Below are 20,269 nucleotides of genomic sequence, written 5' to 3'. Positions count from 1 at the left end.
GGTTTTGTCCAGGTGCCTGCCTCTTAGCCCCTCGTCACTTGAGGCTTTCAGTTAACAAATGTGCCTGTAACCTCTTTGTCCTCCTTGGCCCTGTCATGTGGATCTCGGAGAAGTGGGTACTTCCCTCCAGATCCTCAGAGAAAGGATGACTGTCCCCCCTGGCCTTTGGGTGTCACAGACCCACTGTGTTTACCTCTTCAACCTTCTTTATTCTGCTGCTTTTTATTTTAAAAGGAGTTAATGTGCCAATGAGGACACTTTCTGGTGAGTTTAAGGCTAGCCTGGTCTACAAAGCAAGTCTGGGACAGCCAAGGCTACACAGAGAAACCCTGTCAAAAACCAGCCAACCAAAACAAAACAAACAAAAAAGGACAAAAGTACCCACTTTCTGGTAAATAATATCATTCATTACATATTAACTCAGATCTTAGCAGTGAGAGTGCCAGTGGCGCCTTATAAATATGCAAACAGGGTAGCCTAGGCTAGACTACAGCCTCAGATCCCTTTGCCTTGGCTTCCTTCCTGAGTACTTGGATTGTGGGTGAATGCCACTGAGCGCTCCGCTTGCTCGCCCTCCCTCCTTCTCTCCCCCTTCCTTCCTCCCTCCCTCCCCCGCACTCTCTCTCCCCGCGCACGTGTGCAGTACATATGTATAGTTTGTGTGTGCGTGTGCAGTATATATGTATAGTGTGTGTGCGTATGGAGGCGTGCACATGCCACAGACCTACGCTGTGGAATTTATTCTGTAGCTCAGGTCGTCCGGCTGTGTGACAAGCCCTTTTACTCATAAAGCCATCTGGCTAGCCAATTATGTGTACTGTTAAGTGTGTTTTAGCTTTTTGTGAATAGGACCATTAAAAATGGAATAAAGCAACACATTTTCACCTGAGACTGTGATTTTGGGGCTTCCCTGGGTCAACAGGCTAGTGGCACTGCTCGCGGGCCGGGGGGGGGGGGGACGGTGGTCCTGTGATCCGGGCTCTACATGTTCTGAATAGGTTCGCTTTCCCCCTGGTTGCTGCTGTTGAGTTGACAGTTGGGGTTCAGGTCATTTGCCCTCACTTACTGTGAGGTAGTTACCAGTTTTCACCTTCCTCATTTGTCTCTCTCTCTCTTTTTCCATTTCCAGTTCTCCCTCCGGTGCTGGTCCCGAGGCACAGCGAGTACAACCCGCAGCACAGCCTCCTGGCTCAGTTCCGCAACCTGGGACAGAACGAGCCTCATATGCCACTGAACGCCACGTTTCCAGACTCCTTCCAGCAGCCCAACAGCCACCCGTTCCCCCACTCTCCCAACAGCAGTTACCCCAACTCTCCTGGCAGCAGCAGCAGCACCTACCCTCATTCCCCCACCAGCTCAGACCCAGGCAGCCCTTTCCAGATGCCAGGTAGGAAGGGGGGGGTGTTCAAGGACTAGGGGGGCTTTGGAGAGGTGGGTAGGCGTGGCCTGCAGAGAGCTCAGCCCCCCCACCCACACACACACAAGCGAGGTGATGCTTCAGAGCATCAGATGTAGAAAAAGGAATCTCACAGCTAGCGAAGGGGATGGCCTGTTTGATCTCCGCTATATTTTCCCCTTGTTTTCAAAAGTTTTGAAACAGCTGCACCCTTCTGGGAATGGCACCAGTGTCCCCACTCTCTCTGCTCTCCATTAAAGAAAGAGGAAAGATGTCATGTTGCACACAGTGCTGTTCTGAGAAGCGTTTCCGGCATTAAAGAGCCCTTGCTTCAGTGCAGCCGCAGAAGAGCTGTTTCCCGAGGGATGGCACCCCCAATTTAATTAGATTCATTTAGCCGGTGATGTAATCCCAAGAAGCATGTACTTTAAACAACAAGGGATTGCGACAGAAGTGCTAGAGACCACATGCTTATTTAGCTCAGCGAAGACAAAAAAAAACAAAAAACAAAAAAAAAACCAGTTCTTTTCCCGCTTTAGTCATAACGGATGGTGTAATAGTTATCAAAATAAGCGATTAATTAGAACGTTATAGGTTTCAAATTACAGGTTAGTAAATAAACATCTCAACTATCACTGCCTGAGTTCTTGCCAGTCAATGCCAGGAAGGACACTGAAAACGAAAGAGCTTCTTGAAATCTGTGAATTTTTTTGTGAGGGAAAATGGCTGGCCAGGCGTGTTTATGGAGCCACTTAAAAGTGCTTTAAGTTACATTTTAGTTCAGCATCCAGGTTTGAGCCTTCAGAAACTGAGAAGTGGTACACCATCGCCCCCTTTTTAAAATCACTCTTATTTTTCAACCTGTTTAATGCGGCATTATGCTTTTCTGTTTGGGATGAAGAGGAAAGGTCGATTATTTTAATAACCAAACTAAGTTACATTCGGTGGTTTCCCACCTACCTGTTCCCCAGCAAGAGTTGAGTCTGACAGATGGGTTGGTGGTGAAACGGTCCTTTCAGAGGGCTTCTAGGCAGGGGCAACCCCAGTCAAGAGAATCAAAGACTACTGCTAGAATTTACTCTTGTCCTTGGCTGTCAGGCATTAAAGCAGAAGCCCAGATAATCAAAGAGGAAGGGCGTGTGCTAGTGGAGATGGGTGAGCCCCATCAGCAGTGGCCCGGGCCCCTCTGTGGGTACCATGGTTGCTAGGGAGATGTTCTCTTTGGGTTCTGTAAGCAGAGTTAACCTTAGGGCTGCAGCAAGAGGCTGGAGTGAGGGGAGGGCAGACTGAGAAGTATAGGAAAGGTCCCTGGAGCTGGATGGCTCTCTGCTTTTTAGCAACTGGGTTATAATTCTGCAGGGGCTGGGAGTGGGAGGTGCCAGAGAGCCCTGAGGAAGGAGAGTTTGTTACTTGGGTCCCATGGTTGCCACTGAGTACTTACCTGAGCATTCATGGATCCCTAAGGCAAAATTTTCTTCTCAAGGCTCGGCTGTGTGTGGTGGGCGGGCTCACAGGCCAATGAGGAACTTGGCTTTTGAGTGCAGGGAAACGAATGTCCTATGTTTTACAGCAAGAAAAGACTAGTCTTGCATTAATGTGTGTGGTTTCAGTGATCATATTATATGTTAGGAACTGTCAGAGAGGACCTATGTAAATTCTGGAGCAGAAGACAGCTGAGCTAAACTGATTTGTTTCCTCGTATTCTGTAATTGGGGTTTTTAAAGCTAGTCATTGCTTAAATAGTTAGGGCAAAAGTAGTCCCAAGAGGTTGCTTAAAGTCGTAGGGAACCAAGTCTCAGTAGGTTGTAAGGAACCTGGACAGCAAATTTGTGGTCATGGTTTTAATGTCAGATGCCTTGACATAAGTTTCTCCTTACCAAGTCCTGTGGTTTGCACACCACTGAATCCAAACCTGAGTGTTCTCAGGGTTGCTGCATGGGAGCATGCTCAGATGTTCTCAGTGGCTTGAAGGGACCTGACCCTCAATAAGGAGGGTTTTCCCTTCTCACAGAAATGTCACTGGGTACAAAGTTTGGGCATGTTCAGGAACTGTACCTAAAGTCCATCTAGTCTTTGACGAGAGCATGGGAGCGAGTGCGAGAGAGACAGGCTCTGATGTAGCCGAGGTTAGCCTTGACCTCCCCATCATCCTGCCTCCACGTCCCAGCTGCCAGGATTGCAGGCACATGTCACCCCATAAGCCAGCCTTTTGTTACGGAGGTCGACTCAACTTTAGTGCTTAATAATCTCAGCACAGCTAGGCAGATCCCTGGGGCTCACTGGCCCAGCAACCTAGCCTGCTTACTGAGCTCCAGGCCCCTGAGAGGCCTTGTTTTCACCCCCTCTCCAAGAGAGTGAGGCTTGGCCAGATGGCTCAGTGGGTAGACATTTGCTGCCATTGTGAAAACCTGAATTTAGTCCCTGGAACCTGTGTGGTGGAGAGACCTAACTGCCTAAGTTATGCCCTGACCCCCACATGTTCCTCCTCTCCCCACAATAAGTTAAAAGGATGTACCCAGAGTTATCTCCTGACTCCCTACATACATGTGCACACGTATGCATGCATATGAACAGGTGTACACGTGCACAAAGATTGTCAACAGAGAAGAGAACATGCCTGAAGCATGTCATTTTTTTTTTCTTTAAAACTTTGTAGCTGACACACCCCCGCCTGCTTACCTGCCTCCTGAAGACCCCATGGCCCAGGATGGATCGCAGCCAATGGACACAAATATGATGGCACCTTCATTGCCCGCAGAAATCAACAGAGGAGGTAAAATTGGTTGCTACTTTCTTCCTTTTATTGTCTGTATGTCCAAATGTTACTTTGACTGATACAGACCCTTAAAAAGTAGCTACTGTATTTTTTGGACTATAGGACTCACTTCCCCCTCAAAAAGTGTTGGGGGGATTAGGGTATGCCTTGGTCCAATTGCTGTTTTTACTGTGTGTGTGTGTGTGTGTGTGTGTGTGTGTGTGTGTGTGTGTGTGTGTTTTGTTTGTTTTACTGCTCTAAAAACTGGGTGCGTCTTATGGTCATGTGTGCCTTATAGTCCGAAAAATAAGGTATTTGAGAAACAGAAAAACAGGGCTTTTGGTTGTTGTTGTTTTAAGCCTAAGGAAAGAATTCTATAGAACGCAGCTCTTAAACTCTTACTGTCCCAAAAGAGATCTCAGAACTGAATGAAGAGGTCTCGGATTTTCAGTAGTTTCTGAAATGGCTTTAAGCATCCTTCTGCCAGTTAGGTGAAGTGAGTCCTCATCATTGGTGTTTAGAAAACCCAACTATCAGTGAACTCTAAAGACTACCAAACACGCAGGACATCCGTCAGTGCTGGCCATGGTAGCACACGCCTTTAATTCCAGCACTCAGGAGGCAGAGGCAGAAGCAGGTAGATCTCTGAGTTCAAGGCCAGCCTGGTCTCCAAAGTGAGTTCAGGACAGCCAGAGCTACACAGAGAAACCATTTTTAAAAATGAAAACAACAATAACAAAAAGCAAATCTATTTCATTAGCATGCTAATTTTCTTTTACCTTTTGTAAATGGTGAAGTGAGATAGACAGACAGAGATCTATGCCAAAGAACTGTTTATTTAGTTGATATGTGGTTTGTGTAACTGTTTCATGTACCTCTATAAACCTGAGGCTGTTAGCCATCTCTTGGCCATGCAGAGCTAGCAGGAAGGAAATGGTTGAGCTCTACTTTACATAACAAATATATCTGTTATTTAGATGGACTTGTGTTCGGGTCTTGCGCAATTCACAACTTGGGGCTGATGCCACAAGAAGTGTTCTTAAATGGGCCAAGAGGAACAGGCCGCCCACAGTAGCACAAAGCAGGCTTCCCATGGGTGAGGCAAGCTCACTAGCAATCCATACAGCGGTGCATACGCGGTGGAGGTGGCACACGCCTGTAGTCCCAGCACTCAGGAGGCAAAGACAAGTGGATCTCGGTGGGTTCCAGGCCAGCCTGGTCTACAAAGCGAGTCCAGGACAGCCAGAGCTACACAGAGAAACTCTGTCTCGAGAGAAAAACAAACAAACGAAAGAAGAAGAAGCCTCATGGACTTTACAGCCCTTATCTGTCATCGAAACACGTAATAGTGCTTGTTTCCTTCTTTCTGTACTTGTGCCTAGCCTAGTTACCAGAAGAAATTAAAAGATAATAACTTGCCATTCTCCCTTCAAAGATTTCACAACTAACCTGAAGTTCACCCTTCCTCCTGGCGTCTTCAACGCCAGGTCCATTTCAGCCCAGTAGTGACTTGGTGGATGGCCCCACCTGCTTCCCAGGGCTGCAGTGGCATGCTGAGTAGGCTTAAGGGAGCAGAGAACGGAGATACTAGACTCACTGACACCCTGCCATGAACACCAAAGCCACACTGCCCCCATGCCACAAGATGCCACGCTGCCCTGGCAAGCCAAAGCTCCCGGTCAGTAACTTCTTCGGGAGGCTTCCACCAAGTAATCAACCTGGTCTGAAGCGAATTGAACTTAGGAAGCCATGTTATTGCTGAACGTGTCTTGTGCCTTGGACTTTGTCTGAGTTGCTGATACTTTGAAAGGATTTAAGTGTTAGGCTCTGTGTGTGGTAGTGTGATGATAGCAGCGTGCCCTGTCCGTGTGTGTTCAGACCCACAAACTGCACACCAAGAACAAGCCCTAATGCCATCTCTGGGGTGGGGCTGGTAATGTGCTCACATAGGCTCTTGGACTGCACTAAATGCACCACTCTGATGGTAGACCTTCGCGGCGAGAGGGCCTATGGAGGTCTCTGTGCCAATTTTGCAGTGACCCAAAACTGCTCCAAAAATAAAATGTAAAAATAACGATAACAATCTCAAAGAACCTTAGATGTATCGTTAAGTACGTTGGAACATATATAAACCAGTAATTTCGTTTTGAAGTTTTCTTTATAGGCTCTCTATATTTTATGGCTTTTGGTCATCATTAGATGTTGGGGGTCAACAAGTAAAGAGTCTGAGAGAATAGCCTCCATCTGACCCATTTTTGGAATTTTTATTTGGAGAGCAAGATGCCCTGTGTGGGCCCTATAATGGTACTGATGAGATTAGCTCGAATACCCCAAATCAAGACCTTACTTTTAAGATTTTCTTTTTCTTTTAAATAGCCTTTCAAACGTTCCCCATTACAGCCAATTCAAAGGGAAAAAAAGTTGGCTTTTTCCTGTTGTTACCTGTGGTGGTTCTCCCAGAGCAGGGGTCAGCAGACTACAGCCCACAGAGACAGTTCAGCCCACTGTCTGTTTTTATAAATAAAGCTTTATTAGAACACAGCTGTGCCCATTTGTTACATTTTATAAATGGCTGTTTTTGTGTGGTACAGAGGCAGAGTGGAATAGTTGTGATAAAGACCATATGTCCCACAAAAATCTTCCTTGCCTTTTATAGGAAAAAAATGTGTCGGCGTCTAAGCTAGATGAATAACATTTTGAACAGTGCTGAGAGCTGATAAAAGGGCCCTGTTGTGTGACTGTGGCGCGGCCTTCTCAGAGGTTTGGCACTAACGCTTTACTCCTTGAAGAATAGGAGAGCGACTGACAGGGAGGAGATACTTAGAAAACAAGGGAAATGGTTTATTTTCAGCTAAGCCACTTAAGCGTATAAGGCAGCTAACAAAGACCACACAAGTCTTTCTCCTTTCACTGTGCCTGGTGGGTTCACTCTTCATTTCTCCACACTGCGCACCAAGGCCCCCATCCCTGAGGCTCAGATCAGTAATAGTTAGGTTGGCAGTGGTGTGGTTGGGGGGGGGGGGGTCTCAAAGGTGCGTTACTGGAGGCTTGCTGCAGAAAGGGCTCACCTCCCAACCCTTTCTGGTTGGAAGCGTTTTCTGTTCGGAGGTTCGTCAGTCCTAAGAGCTTGGCCTTAACAAGCTGCGTCCTGTTCGTAAAGCTGGGTAGTTTCCACTGTTGACCCATTCTGGGAAGGGAGAGAGAGAGAGAGAGAGAGGGAGAGAGAGAGAGAGACAAAACACCTGCTCGGCATGACTTAAAGCAAGTATAAGGAAGTGAGCGTGGAGTCTGGATGGGAGAGATATGACTCATCCAGGGAGAACGGCCAGCTGGCAGGACTTCTTCCTGAGCTAGAAACCATAGCAGAATTGGAGCAGTGGCTGTCCCTGGCTCTTGGGGAGCCAGAGAGCCTCTCTATGATAGGTAGGTATAGTTTTGGGTGCTTTGAGAAAGCAGAGGTTTACCAAAGCTTTGCCAAAAGTGGTTCCTTTCTACACCAGCCACATTGGCACATCTCCCCCCCCCCAACTCCTCCCCCTACCACTCCCCCTCTCCCCCCACCGTCTTGTTTCTGTGTTCCCTTCCTTTTTCGCCAGTCACTTGTTGTATTTCTTATAGGTAGTGCGCCAGCAGGAGTGACTTCTATTATTTCTGTATGTTAATGAGCAAGTCATAGGCCCTTAGTATTCAGCAAATGGCTGCCGTTGGGCCTGCTCAGCTGGTATTCTGATGGTCGTTGGAGACGATTGTTCCTCCAGTTAAAGGAGAAGGGCCACCCTTAGTAAGAAGAGCTTCAGCTCTCAGAACGGTGACGTGTGACCATCACGGTTGCCCTTGCCTGTCTTCGTTCCCGGGACACCCAGCCAGCTTTACAGTGTGGTTTCGGTTTGGGGGTGCTCCAGGCACAAACCGTGAGCGACCGAACCTTGTCTTTACGTCTTGCAGATGTCCAGGCAGTGGCTTATGAGGAACCGAAACACTGGTGCTCTATTGTGTACTATGAGCTCAACAACCGTGTGGGTGAAGCGTTCCACGCCTCCTCGACCAGCGTGTTGGTGGACGGCTTCACCGACCCTTCCAACAACAAGAACCGCTTCTGCCTCGGCCTGCTCTCCAACGTGAACCGGAATTCCACTATTGAAAACACCAGGCGACATATTGGAAAAGGTGAGCCTTCCTTTTCTGCTCTTGCACGAGTTGGTCTCTTGCAGAAGTGATTCGGTCGTTCCTGTGGCAGAAGCCAGTGAACACTCAGATGCTCTTTGCAAAGTAGTTTCCCGACCCCTACTCTCTGGAGATTGTTCTAATCGATGGTCTTAGTGGTTTTCCAACTCTCGTGATGTTGAGAGGAATTAGCTAAGACTGGGACTGTTTGGGCACTACTCCACCTTGCATTTTCATTACAAACTAAAACAGATTTTAAAATCATTCTTACATTTATTATTAGACGTGTGTGCGTGCGTGTGTGTGTACATGTGAGTGTCTTGATCAAAGGACAGCTTCTGGGAGTCAGTTCTTGCCTTCCACCATCTGAACACCAGAAATGGACCTCAGGTCATCAGGCTTGGGGCGAGCACCTTTACCCATGGAGCCATGTTCTCATTCCACCATCTTTCTTAATTGACTTAATTATTTATTAGCGGTAGATAACATGTCACATTTACACGTGTTTACTGAATGGTTAAGCAAGTGACTACATGTGTGGGTAGTGCTCAGAGCTCAGTGTTTTCCCTGTGGAGGAAGGACAATGCAGTCAACCAGGAGTGTGGCACTGCATGGAATATGAGTGTAAAATTGCAATTCAGTGGCACGGCATGTGTTCGTATGCTCTTGTGCACGTGTCTGTATGCAAGACCATCCGTAAGCCCTCGGAACATGCACAGAGCTTTTTCTACTGGAAGGGCAAAGGAGCAAAAACACAGCGTAGCAGTAAGCACCCCGGGGTGAAGACCATGGCTGCTACTGTCCAGCCACACTGAGGGCAAGCTCTCACTGCCTGGAGGAGCTCATCCGACAACAGTGAAGGAATGCTTCTGAAAATGGAGGTGTCTCTGGGGTCCAACTCTCACCACACAGCTCTGTCCGGCGTAAGTACCAGAGTACGGTTGTGCTTTGGTGTCCATGGCGGGTTTGCTATGGGACCCTCGGGAGCTAAAAATCCCTGGACGCTCAGTTCCCTCCGTAAAACAGCGTAGCGAATCACTTCACACAGCGTAGCCATGCCCTTCACCTTCCACGCGTCCTCGTGAGTCACACCTGCTGCAGAGCTCGTGTCGTGTGCTGTGGAGTGAGTGACGAGAGGGCAAGGCCTGTGCATGTTAATGTTGGTGCTGTTGGTTTTTTTTAAATCGCTTTTGATCCGTGCGCAGTTGAAGCTGGATCCCAGACTCACAGATAATGAAGAGTAGCCGTAGCTAACTGCAGTAGTGGATCATGAGATACTGCAGGGTGTGGTCCTCCTGAACACAACTGTAACGCCATCGCTCGGGGGGCCTGAAGCAGAAAAGCAAGAGTCACAAAACAGGTTGGGCCACATAGTGAGATTCTGTCCAATAAGTGCATTCTAATTGATACAGCCGTACTAACCATTAATAGAAAAGTGAATTAATTGAGAAGTCCGATAGCTAAGTGGACAGCAAGGGACAGAATATAAAAGTCACCATTTTGAAGCCATTGTACTAAGGATCAAGCAAGAGTCATCGGCGTAGGGCTGGCAAGATGGCTCAGCAGGTAAAGGGGTTTGCTGCCAAGCCTAACGACCTTAGTTCAATACCTGGGACCGCATGGTAGGAAAAAGCCAGCTCCTACGCATTGTGCTCTCTATATATATTTCTCTCTATATATATTTCTCTCTCTCTCTCTCTCTCTTTCTCTCTCTCTCTCACGCACACACAGCACACACGCACACTAAAACAAGAAAATGAATGTGGTAAAGGAAAGAACCATCAGCATATGCCACAGAGGAAGAGGGATTTTATGAGAACCGGGCGTTTACATGCTTTAAAATGTTTCTCTACAAACTATTTTAGCTGCAAGGCAGAATAAAAATAAATTATACAGTGGGCAAACCTCCATAGCCAGTAAGTTAACTGATTCCTCCATCTTGACATCACCAGTGAGAGGCAGGCCGATATGTGCTGAGGAATCAGAAGCAGGCAAATGAATGAATGAATGACGAAAGAATGAATGAACGAGTGAAACATCTATAGCAATAGATCAGGTTAAAAAGATTATTTTAATAAGGGCCCAGGAGACATTTGAGAAAATATTTTAAAATTTATTCTTAGAGGACACCCAACAACTGTGAAGTGGGGCTCAGTAAACACGTCCTTATGATCAAAGGAAGGGAAGATAGAGTTGACGACCGAATAGGAGAAGGGGAAATGTTAGACATAGGCTCATAGCACAGAAGGGCGTTTCCTTCCTTCTGCCTGTGAGCCTCTGACTCTCCTGTGAAGAGTGTATGTTTCACTAAATTTGAAAGCGCCTATGCCCCCAAAGTAGTAAAAAGCAACACTGTAGAATTTCCTCTTTAAGAGTCAGGAGGGGGGTAAGGATTCCAGGGTGCACTTCCTAATGTCGCTCCAGACGCCTAAAGAGAGATGAGAAAGAAGCCAAGGGTCGCCATAAGTGGAAGCGCAGACTCATATCTTGAACTGGAAGCAGTAAGCAGTGACATCATCATAGACGTCATGACTGATGATATTCTTAGGATGGGGGCCTCAGAATGAATCTGGTAGGCCAGAGGCCCTCGGTTGTGTGTACTTTAAAGAGAGTTCCTATTTTTTTTTGTACCTCCCACTGGACTGCTTGTGGGTGAACTTCACGTCTGCCTGTGACATTCTACTTAGTTTACAAGCTTGTGCGACCGCTTTCCCTGACTCGGTGTCTTCGTTAGTTTTCTGTTGCTGTGATAAAACACCACGACACAAGGCAACAAGACAGTTTATTTAGGCTTATGGCTGCAGAGGAGGGGAAGCGTGGCAGCAGGAGGCATGGTGGCTGGACCAGACACAGGGGCTCACATGTTGAACCGCAAGCACAGAACAGAGAGAGAGAACTAGAAACGGCACAAGTCTTGAAACACACAAAGCCCACCTCTAGTGCAGTTTCCCCCCACAGGGCTGTAGTAAGAGAGCGAGAAAATGCACGGATAGGCAACTGTTGTTCCTTAAGGGATGGCTTAATGCTGCGAAAACATTTCAAGAGGATAGTGGTCCCTCCTATGTTATTCTGTGACTTAAAGCAAGTTAGTTTACAGAATGATGTTTTGTGGAAGCAACATAATGTGATGCTAATATTACTTGGAAGGATAAATAAGAATAGTTAAAAATGGACGAGTAAAGAAAAGATTCTTGGCCTTAAGGCCAGTAAAACTACAAGTAAAGCAATCGGTGTGGAGACAAAACATGAAGTAAAGTTGGCCTCTTACTGTACTGAGCTTGAGAAAGTTAAGTGATGGCCAACAGGTTGGTGGCATCTGCCGATGGTCCTGCAGTGCACACCAGGTGTGTGGATGGGTCAGTGTGTATCTGTAAAACGGCAAACAATTTAAAAGCTCAATGAAAATTTGTTGCTCTGGAAGGTGATCTTTTTGCCTCAAGAAAAATCATAAGTAATTCAGCTAAAGGATTTTAAAACTTATCTTGGTTGGAACATCTATCTGTCCGTCTGTCTGTCACCTGTCTATCTACACATATTTAAAATGAGTAAGATTGAAAGACAAAGGAGTGACAAGAAAATAAAAATAAATTATTTATATCTGGCCCAGAATGTACAGCTCATCAACAAATAAAAATAAAAATCCTACAACTCAGTAGGCAAGAAGTCAAGACAGTGAGTTCACAAGAGACGCCCAAATGGCCTCAAACCAGGAGAGCGCGCCCAGCCCTGTGTGCAAATTAAAACAATTATATGATTTTCCAGTTTTGGACACTTTGCTCAGGATTTTTGCTTCTGTGGGTCAGCTGAGCACAGCACTCGCACAGCGCTGATGTGGGTGTAACCCGGAAAGCGTGATTTCAGCCATTTCACTTCCAGGAATCTCTTGCGGGTATTAGTAAAAACAGGCTAGTGACATTTGTCATGACTGCAATAATAGAAAATTAGTGTCAACACTGGTGCACTGAGAGAGACAGATGAGGCCCGGGGAGCAGGACAGTCCATTTTGTTTAGAGCTATAAAATATATTTAAGGGAAAAGATACACAGAAAACTAAAAGGAAAAAAATCTTTTTTTCCTGATAATAAAGATGGTGACTTTCTATTATAGAAAATTAAGAAAGTGTATGAAAATATATAGATGTGCAAAGTGTTAATAATCCTTTGACAGAAAAAGGTGTGCTAATGGTGTGTGCGTTGACAGGGTTTGCAGTGACTTTTGCATGACTTGAGGTAGGGCTGATACTGAAATCTTAGCCCTGTGTGTCTATAGAGAGGACAGGTGACGTTTCCCTGCCACAGTCACCTGCAGGGGTGAGAGCCTGTTTGCTGGGTGCTTGTTACCCTCACAAGACTTCCTCAGAGGGATTTCCTTCTTCCCGCCAAAGATTTATTTTTTCATGCTTTATGTACACAGGGACATGTGGCACTCAGAGGACAATTTTGCAGAGTTGCTTCTTCCACCTTTACCTGGAGGTCACTGCTTCTGCCCTTCCCCTCCCCCTTGAAGGCCAGTGTTGCTCAGACTCTAAAAGTTATAAGACATTTTCAGTTATTATTTTTAGTAGTTCTTTTGGTGAGCTCTTATTTCACACAGTCCTTTGTAGAGGGATGTTAATTCAGAACATGGCTGCTCTGGCAAGAGATCACATCCAAAGACCTTCTAGGTCTGTGTGATCCATCTGGAATACAAACGTGTTTAATTGAGCGGACACAGGCGAACAGATCTGAGTTCAAGGCCAACCTGGTGTAGAGCAAGTATCAGGTAAAGAAAAGCTTAGATCCAGGTGTGGTGGCACATGCCTTTAATCCCAAACAAAGGTAGAGTTAGTTTGTAGAAGGAAGCGCCCATGTTTGAAAGTGATGTCTAATTGAGGGGCAGAAAAGGTGATGAATCAGAGATTTGACAGAATAAGATATGCCCAACTCTCAGGAGAAGAGAGAGGAAAGGGAAGCTACTTAAGAGGCAGTTTTACAGAGAAAGGAGGCAGATTTTACTAGGATAGAAATAGAGAGATGGGTTGCAGACAGAAATCTTAGGTGAAGATGGAACAAGCCAAAGAATGAGAAGAATCCAGAAGATTAGAGCAGATTGCTGAGTTAGTTTGAGGCCAAGAAGAGCAGTTCCAGGCTGAGAGAGAAGCCAGATTGAATAAGTCAGCTGGGCGAAGAGTTTGAGCCAGAACAGGTGCGTTGAATGACCCAGCCCAGAGCTCAGCAAGAACAAGTAAGGGTGAGCTCATTAAGCAGTAAGTCTCAGAGGCTGAAAACATTCTAGGCCTGGGTTAGCGGACGGGGGCAGTAAGCCTCCCAGACAACAGTTGAACTAAGAGAATAAAAGTTGCTTTTACCGTCCTTTTTCCCCCCCTTCTTTTTAAAAAGCTTTTGTTTTCCGCTAGACCTCCTGTCTCACAGCTTCCAGGACTACGTCTTCACCCCAGGCTGTGTGCCTCCATGTTTAGTAATCATCCCATCTCCCTCTCTCTGAAGTTTTCTGAGCAGTTTAGCCCTGGCATGAATGCAGGAGACTGTAAACGCAGTGCACCCCAGTAAACACCAGCTTTTATTGCACTCTATTTTTAGAGTGCGAATATACTTTCAACTCTGGCCAAGTGGGACATTAAATACTTACCAAAATGAAAGTGCTATACTTCATTATGCTTGAGAGGCTTTGTTATTTCCTAAACACACTGGTTGACACAAGGGTACCAGTTACCTAAGGGTTTTGCCAGAGTGCCTTTGCCCAGGCGCCTCTCGGCCGTGTAACTGATGGGCATGGTTTGTCCACCCGCAGGAGTTCACCTTTACTACGTTGGAGGAGAGGTGTATGCCGAGTGCCTCAGCGACAGTAGCATCTTTGTGCAGAGTCGGAACTGCAACTACCATCATGGGTTCCACCCCACTACCGTCTGCAAGATCCCCAGTGGGTGCAGCTTGAAAATCTTCAACAACCAAGAGTTTGCTCAGCTACTGGCACAGTCTGTGAACCACGGGTTCGAGACAGTGTATGAACTCACCAAAATGTGCACTATTCGAATGAGCTTTGTGAAGGTGAGCTGCGCGTGCCCATCCCCCCCATGCTCTCCCACAAGATGTAAATCTGTGCTTTCCTGGTATATGTTCCTATAAGCAGACGGATTTATTTTTCTTTTCTTCTTTTCTTTTTTGGTTTTTCAAGACAGGTTTTTCCTGTAAAGCCTTTTTCTTTTTCTTTTTTTTTTTATTGTTATTGTTGTTTTTTTGGTTGGTTGGTTGGTTGGTTGGTTTGGTTTTGGTTTTTCGAGACAGGTTTTCCCTGTGTAGCCTTGACTGCCCTGGATTCGCTTTTGTAGACCAGGCTGGCCTTGAACTCACAGCAATCTGCCTGCCTCTGCCTCCCAAATGCTGGGATTAAAGGCGTGTGCCATCACCGCCCAGCTGGGATTTTTTTTTTCAGACATCTAACAAGAGGGTCAGTGTGTCAGAGATTGTCGTTGGAACATAGCAGTGTGATCCTCTTCTCCCACCATGTGGGTCTGAACGATAGAACTCAGACTTCCAGGCTTGGTGGCAGGTGCCTCCCCACCCCCCTCCCGCCTCCCCTTAGCCATCATGCTGGCCCTAGTCAAACTTTTGTTATTTTGGAGAGAGAGGGGACAATGTAGCCTGTGGGGCTGGGTAGAGGATGGGGCTGGGTTTGAGATCCTGGTCTATCAGCTCTGTGTGCTGCCACTGTCCCATTGGAGAGTCTCTGGTGTGCTAGGCCAGTGCTCCACCCACTGTGCTGTGTCCCGAGCCCCATAGCTACTCTAATACCATAGAAATGGGTGTGTATTTAACATGTAGCCTAAACACATGATCATCCTATGCGATCACCTGAAGAAATGCATCTTTGTTCCTCTCGTTTTTGCTTTTAGTACTGTCAGGTTGCCCGTGCCTGTAGGTTGCAGCCAGTACCTGGTCTTCTAGAGCCTGTGAGGTGACACAGTGAGAAAAGGGACCTTCTGCTAAGCTGAATCGCAGTCTGGGGCCCACATGGTAGAAAGAGAGACCCAACACCCTCAGGTTGTTCTTTGACCTCCACATGTACACACACACACACACACACACCCACTCACACACACACTCACACTCACACACAGGGCTGGGAGGGCAATAAATAAATACGACAAAATAAGTAAGTGAAAAACGTAATCACACTGAAAGTTATCTTCAGTTGGTCGCAGTTTTAAAGTATTTCTAGTAAGTCTTGTGCTTTGTGTATAATGAAAAAGTTAGCAAAGGCCATGCCCTCAGCTCCAAGAATGTTCTGTAAAGCAGAGAAAGAAGGGCCAAGTCATTGCTTATAACAAATATCTCTGTCCCTTCTGACGCTAAGAATTGAAGTTTTAAGATGCCATTGAAATGTTTTTTTAAAAGCCACCTATCTGATGACGGCACAATCTAGTAACTGGCTTGTTTCTGAGTCTCCCAGATAAATCTTTATCCCGCTTTACCTTGAGGAAGAGAGCTAATTACGGCCTGGATGAAGCAAGTTGTCTTTCATGTGTTGTCTTCAAAAGCGCCCTGACGTCTTGCTGGGCCAGTTTAGCGATGTCTTCATCACCGGGGTGATCCCAGAGCTGAGCTTTGTTCGTCACCGTCCAGATCAGAGGTGCCTTCCTCCTCCTTAGCTGAATGGGGCACGTCTTTAATAGGAAAGGAGGCTCTTTTTAACCCCTTAAAGCCGTATACATTGTGTGGAACTATGACCACAGAGCCTCTCCTTGTTCATTTTTTCACAAGCGCCATTTGGTTTTTGACTTAGCATCTTGGCTCAGACGGTTTTCAGAATGAGGCCGGCCATTTGCCAGACTGGGTTTTGTTTGGAGGAAAGAACACCTCTTGAGGACTGATGTCTTAACTGGGGTTGAGGCACAGCGGTTGTTCTCGGACCTCCTGCGCGGTCTGTAAAATGAGCCTGAATGGAACTCGGGCCTGGGTAATTATGCTCGCGGTCCCTTGATTGGGCTACAGTGCTTGAATTCTTGAAGAAGTTTTGACTCGCGGTGCTCCGATAATCTATCTCCTTGGCATTTGTTTCCTACCATGTCGCTAACAAGTTACTTTTATATAACTAAAAACAATGTTTACACTAATGTTAGCTATTTAAAGATTTTTATTTTTACACTTAGCGTAAGTATATGTATATGTGTGAATGCCACATGTGTGTGTGTGTGTGTGTGTGTGTGTGTGTGTCAATAGAGGCCAGAAGAGGGTGCCATATCTGTTGTAGCTGGAGTTACAAACTGTTGTGAGCAGTTGTGGGGCCCTGGAACCAAACCCAGGTCCCCTGGAGCAGCAGCAAGTACTCTTACCTGCTGAGTCATCTCGTCAGCCGGAAGCTACAGAGACAAAATGTATTGGCTTCTTTTTTTCTCCAAATATGTTACCACTATTCCAGAAAGACAATGCAAAGAGAGAAAACACACAGAAGGTCCCTAGCATCCAGTTGCACAGGCTTCCTGTAGCTTTCATAGTAACACAGCATTAGAAAATGTGATATGCACTAACATGGTGACTGTGCAAGATAGGACGGATGTGGCTGGGAGTTTCGGATGGGCAAATCTTGTGTACTACAAAGTTGGTGATGGGCTAAAGAGATGGCTCTTACAGAGGACCAGAATCCTGTTCTCAGGATTGCCTGTAACTCCATCTCCAAAAATCTGACACCTTTTGTCTTCCATGGCTACCTGCATACACATGCGCATAGGCCTGGAGTATAACAAGCTCCATATGGCAAGAAGCCATATCAAAAGAAGCCATATCAAAAGAAGCCATATCAAAAGCTTGCACACTTTCTGCAGCTCTGCTCCCTGCTGTGAGGGATGCTCACTTGGCTCCTCCTCCTCCTGTCTTAGAGAAATAATGAGGGGCAACCTCATGTTGTCTTTGAGAGGCTTGATTTTGGTGTTAATATAAAAAAAAAAAAAACAAACCCATGCTTTATGAGTGTTAAAAACCTAAATCCTTCCTATCTGAAAAAAAAAAAAAACAAAAAAAACAAAAAACAAAAAACAAATCAGCCTGGCCCAGAAAGTACATGTGGAGCTTTTGCCTCACACTGGTGACTGTCTTGGATGTTGGAGGTCAGATGTCAGCCCCCTTCTTCAAAGAACTCACTGTCTAAAGAGACAGACCTGCATGGTAACTGTAGCTGTTGAGTGGGCATGCATGCCCATACACGGGTGTTCATGTGTTCCAACTTTGTCTTAGAAGTTCTCATATTCAGATGTATTTCTTAAAAGTCGCTGGAAAAGGTACATAGCAGAGACCCCATCTTCTTATTCACATCACCACCATTTTTTTTTTCACCTTAAGACAGGGTCTCATTGTATAACCAAGGTTAGCCTCAGACCCAGCGTAGCCCAGGCTGACTCTGAACCCATTCGTGATCCTCCTGCCGTAGCCTCTCACTAGTGCTGGGATTCCAGGCTCATCCAGTCACACCTGGCTTTCATGGTGACCTCTCCCGAACATTACTGTCCTGATGGGTCATTCTGATGCCACCTAGCAGCGCACCAGATGAATGACGGAGCCTGTCGCTTCAAGATGATGACCACGTGTCAGGAAGAACTCGGGGGTCTGTAACTTTCCTCCCAGATTTCACTTGAGACTGAAGATAAAGATAAAAAAACCTGTGGTGTCAACAGGTAGATGAAGTTTATCTGCCAGCGTGGGGAAGAAACCGAATGTCAGTCTGTCTGGCATCACCTTCAGCATATTTACTGAGGGTAAAAGGAGGATTTAATGACAGCTTTAACAGGGCTGGGGATGTCACTCAGTGGTGGAGCGTGTCACTGGTGTGTAAGAGGCCTTGGCTTCCATTCCCGGTGTCACAACAAGGGGCAGAGGGAACCAGGCATGGTGGCCCACACTTGTGATCCCTGCACATGGGAGCTTCAGGCGAGATGATTGCCCCAAGTTTGCAGCCCACTGGGACTGGGGAGTAGGTTTCAGGCCAGCTGGGTAAAACCCTGTCTGAAAAAAATAAAATAAACAGGGGCAAGGAGCTGGTTTAGTCAGGGGATCGCTTGCCGTACAGTCATCAAGACCTGAGTTTGTCTTGCCGACACCCATTTCTAAAAGAAAAGAATAATGACCAGCAGGCTGGTGGGAGGCGTGTTGTTTCGTTGTATGACACTGTTCCTGGGGACACTCACCCCACACCAGTGACAAACCAAAGTATGGATATCACCGAAGTCCAGCCTGGTGAGCCAGTGAGTTTTCCTGGGGTTACTTAGAGGAACAGAAGTGATTCAGAGACACCCCGTGTCACCAGAGGCCCACCCCTAGCATGGGTGACAGCTCACAAAGGCTGGGGACTGGAGCTCCCTGCACAAAACGCAGGCGGCTCAACAGGCTGGAGAGGCTGTTCCCAGAAGCTCGGTTGGCCTGAGCGCTTCCGGGCAGTGTGGCTTGCCTATGTCTTCCTGGCAGCCCAGCTGGTGTGGGTGTCTCAGCAGCCCCTACTGCTCACATCAGCTTGGGGGGAGGGGACTGTGAATCTGGCCAGTTTCATTAGGACTTCCTAAAGCTTTTTGTGTTGTGTGCTTCCTGGGTTTTAAGGAGTTTGCCTAGAGGGTGGAACGTTTTGCCTCTCCTGGAACGTTTGGCAATTAAGGCGCTTTCCTCTTAGATAGAAGGTTTTATCTTCAAAGACATTGCTGCACAAGTAAAGGTGGGAAGAGAAAAGTGTGATTGAGTTCACAGAGCTGTTCTCCATGTGCACACTGGTGTGCATGCACATACACATATGTGCAACTGTTTAAAAAAAAAAAGCTGAGTGTGGGGCTGTACCCCCGGTAATCCCAGCACAAGAGACAGAGATGGGAACCCGTAGGCTTGTTGGCTGGCCAGTCTAGCCTAGTTGGCAAAAGCTCCAGGCATAGCAAGAGACGTTTTCTCAGAAAATACAGTGGAGTGTGACTCAGTGAGACAGCCAGTGTTGACCCTCCTCTGGCCTCTCCAGACGCGAACGAACACACACACACACACACACACACACACACACACACACACACACACACACAGAGCCAAAGGATTACTCAATTAAGAGTGTGTAGTATTCTTGCAGAGGTCCTGGGTTCAATTCCCAGTAGCCAGTTTAGGTGGCTTAACTACAGCCTGTATGTAACTCCGGGCATCTGAGACCTGCTAGACCCCACAGCACTGCATTCATAGACAAATCCACACTCAAACACATACATATATGCATGATTTTTAAAATAAAATCTTAAAAAGAAAATAAAGCCAGGGGCTGGAGAGATAGTTCCATGGTTAAGAGTACTAACTGCTCTTCCAGATGGACCCTGGTTCAATTCCCAGCACCCACATGGCAGCTCACAACTGTCTGTAACTCCAAGATCTGACACCTTCACACAGACGTACATGCAGGCAAAACACCAGTGCACATAAAATAAATAAGCTACTAAAAAAATAAAGCCAGGTTTGATGATGCACGCCTTTAATCCCAGGACTCAGGAATCAGAGGCAGGTGGATACGAATTTGAGGCCAGTCTGGTCTATATAGGGAGCTCCAGGCCAGTCAGGGTTACATAGTAAGAACTTGTTTTAAAATTTCAATAAGTAAATAAAATTTTAACACAACAATAATATAACAGGAAATAAATATTTAAAATATCTTCATTCAGACAATTGTTGAATGTATTTTAAAGTTTTAATTATTAAAGAAAGTGTATTTATTTATTTGAAACAAGGCTTCACTCTTGTACCTCTGACTGACCTAGAATCACAGATATTTGCCTGCTCCTGCCTCCCAAATGCTGGGATTATGCCACCATGGCCAACAAAATGGGTAATCTGGGGTCCTTGGATGCACTTTCAGGAGTCACTGTCCATCTCCCCAAAATACCATTAAATCGTGTATGCATTCGTGGTGCATTTTTCTTGTGGTACATAGCCGTAGGTCCAAACAGA

At 46.4% G+C, this 20,269-nt stretch overlaps 1 protein-coding gene across 1 annotated transcript in view; it reads left to right on the top strand.

Annotated features, from left to right (window-relative positions):
• Positions 1 to 20,269, top strand: part of Smad1 (SMAD family member 1) — a 65,129-nt gene that overhangs the window by 44,016 nt on the left and 844 nt on the right. Inside the window, exons 3-6 of the mRNA XM_051168521.1 lie at positions 1,130 to 1,387; positions 4,053 to 4,169; positions 8,097 to 8,318; positions 14,106 to 14,362. Of these exons, the coding sequence (XP_051024478.1) occupies positions 1,130 to 1,387; positions 4,053 to 4,169; positions 8,097 to 8,318; positions 14,106 to 14,362 (854 nt within the window). The remainder of the gene's footprint in view (positions 1 to 1,129; positions 1,388 to 4,052; positions 4,170 to 8,096; positions 8,319 to 14,105; positions 14,363 to 20,269) is intronic.

The sequence above is a fragment of the Acomys russatus genome, chromosome 26 (assembly GCF_903995435.1).
Source record: "Acomys russatus chromosome 26, mAcoRus1.1, whole genome shotgun sequence".
NCBI classification, from domain to species: Eukaryota; Metazoa; Chordata; class Mammalia; order Rodentia; family Muridae; genus Acomys; species Acomys russatus.
Note: the sequence above shows the minus strand (reverse complement) of the source record. Positions and strands in the feature narration are given on the sequence as shown.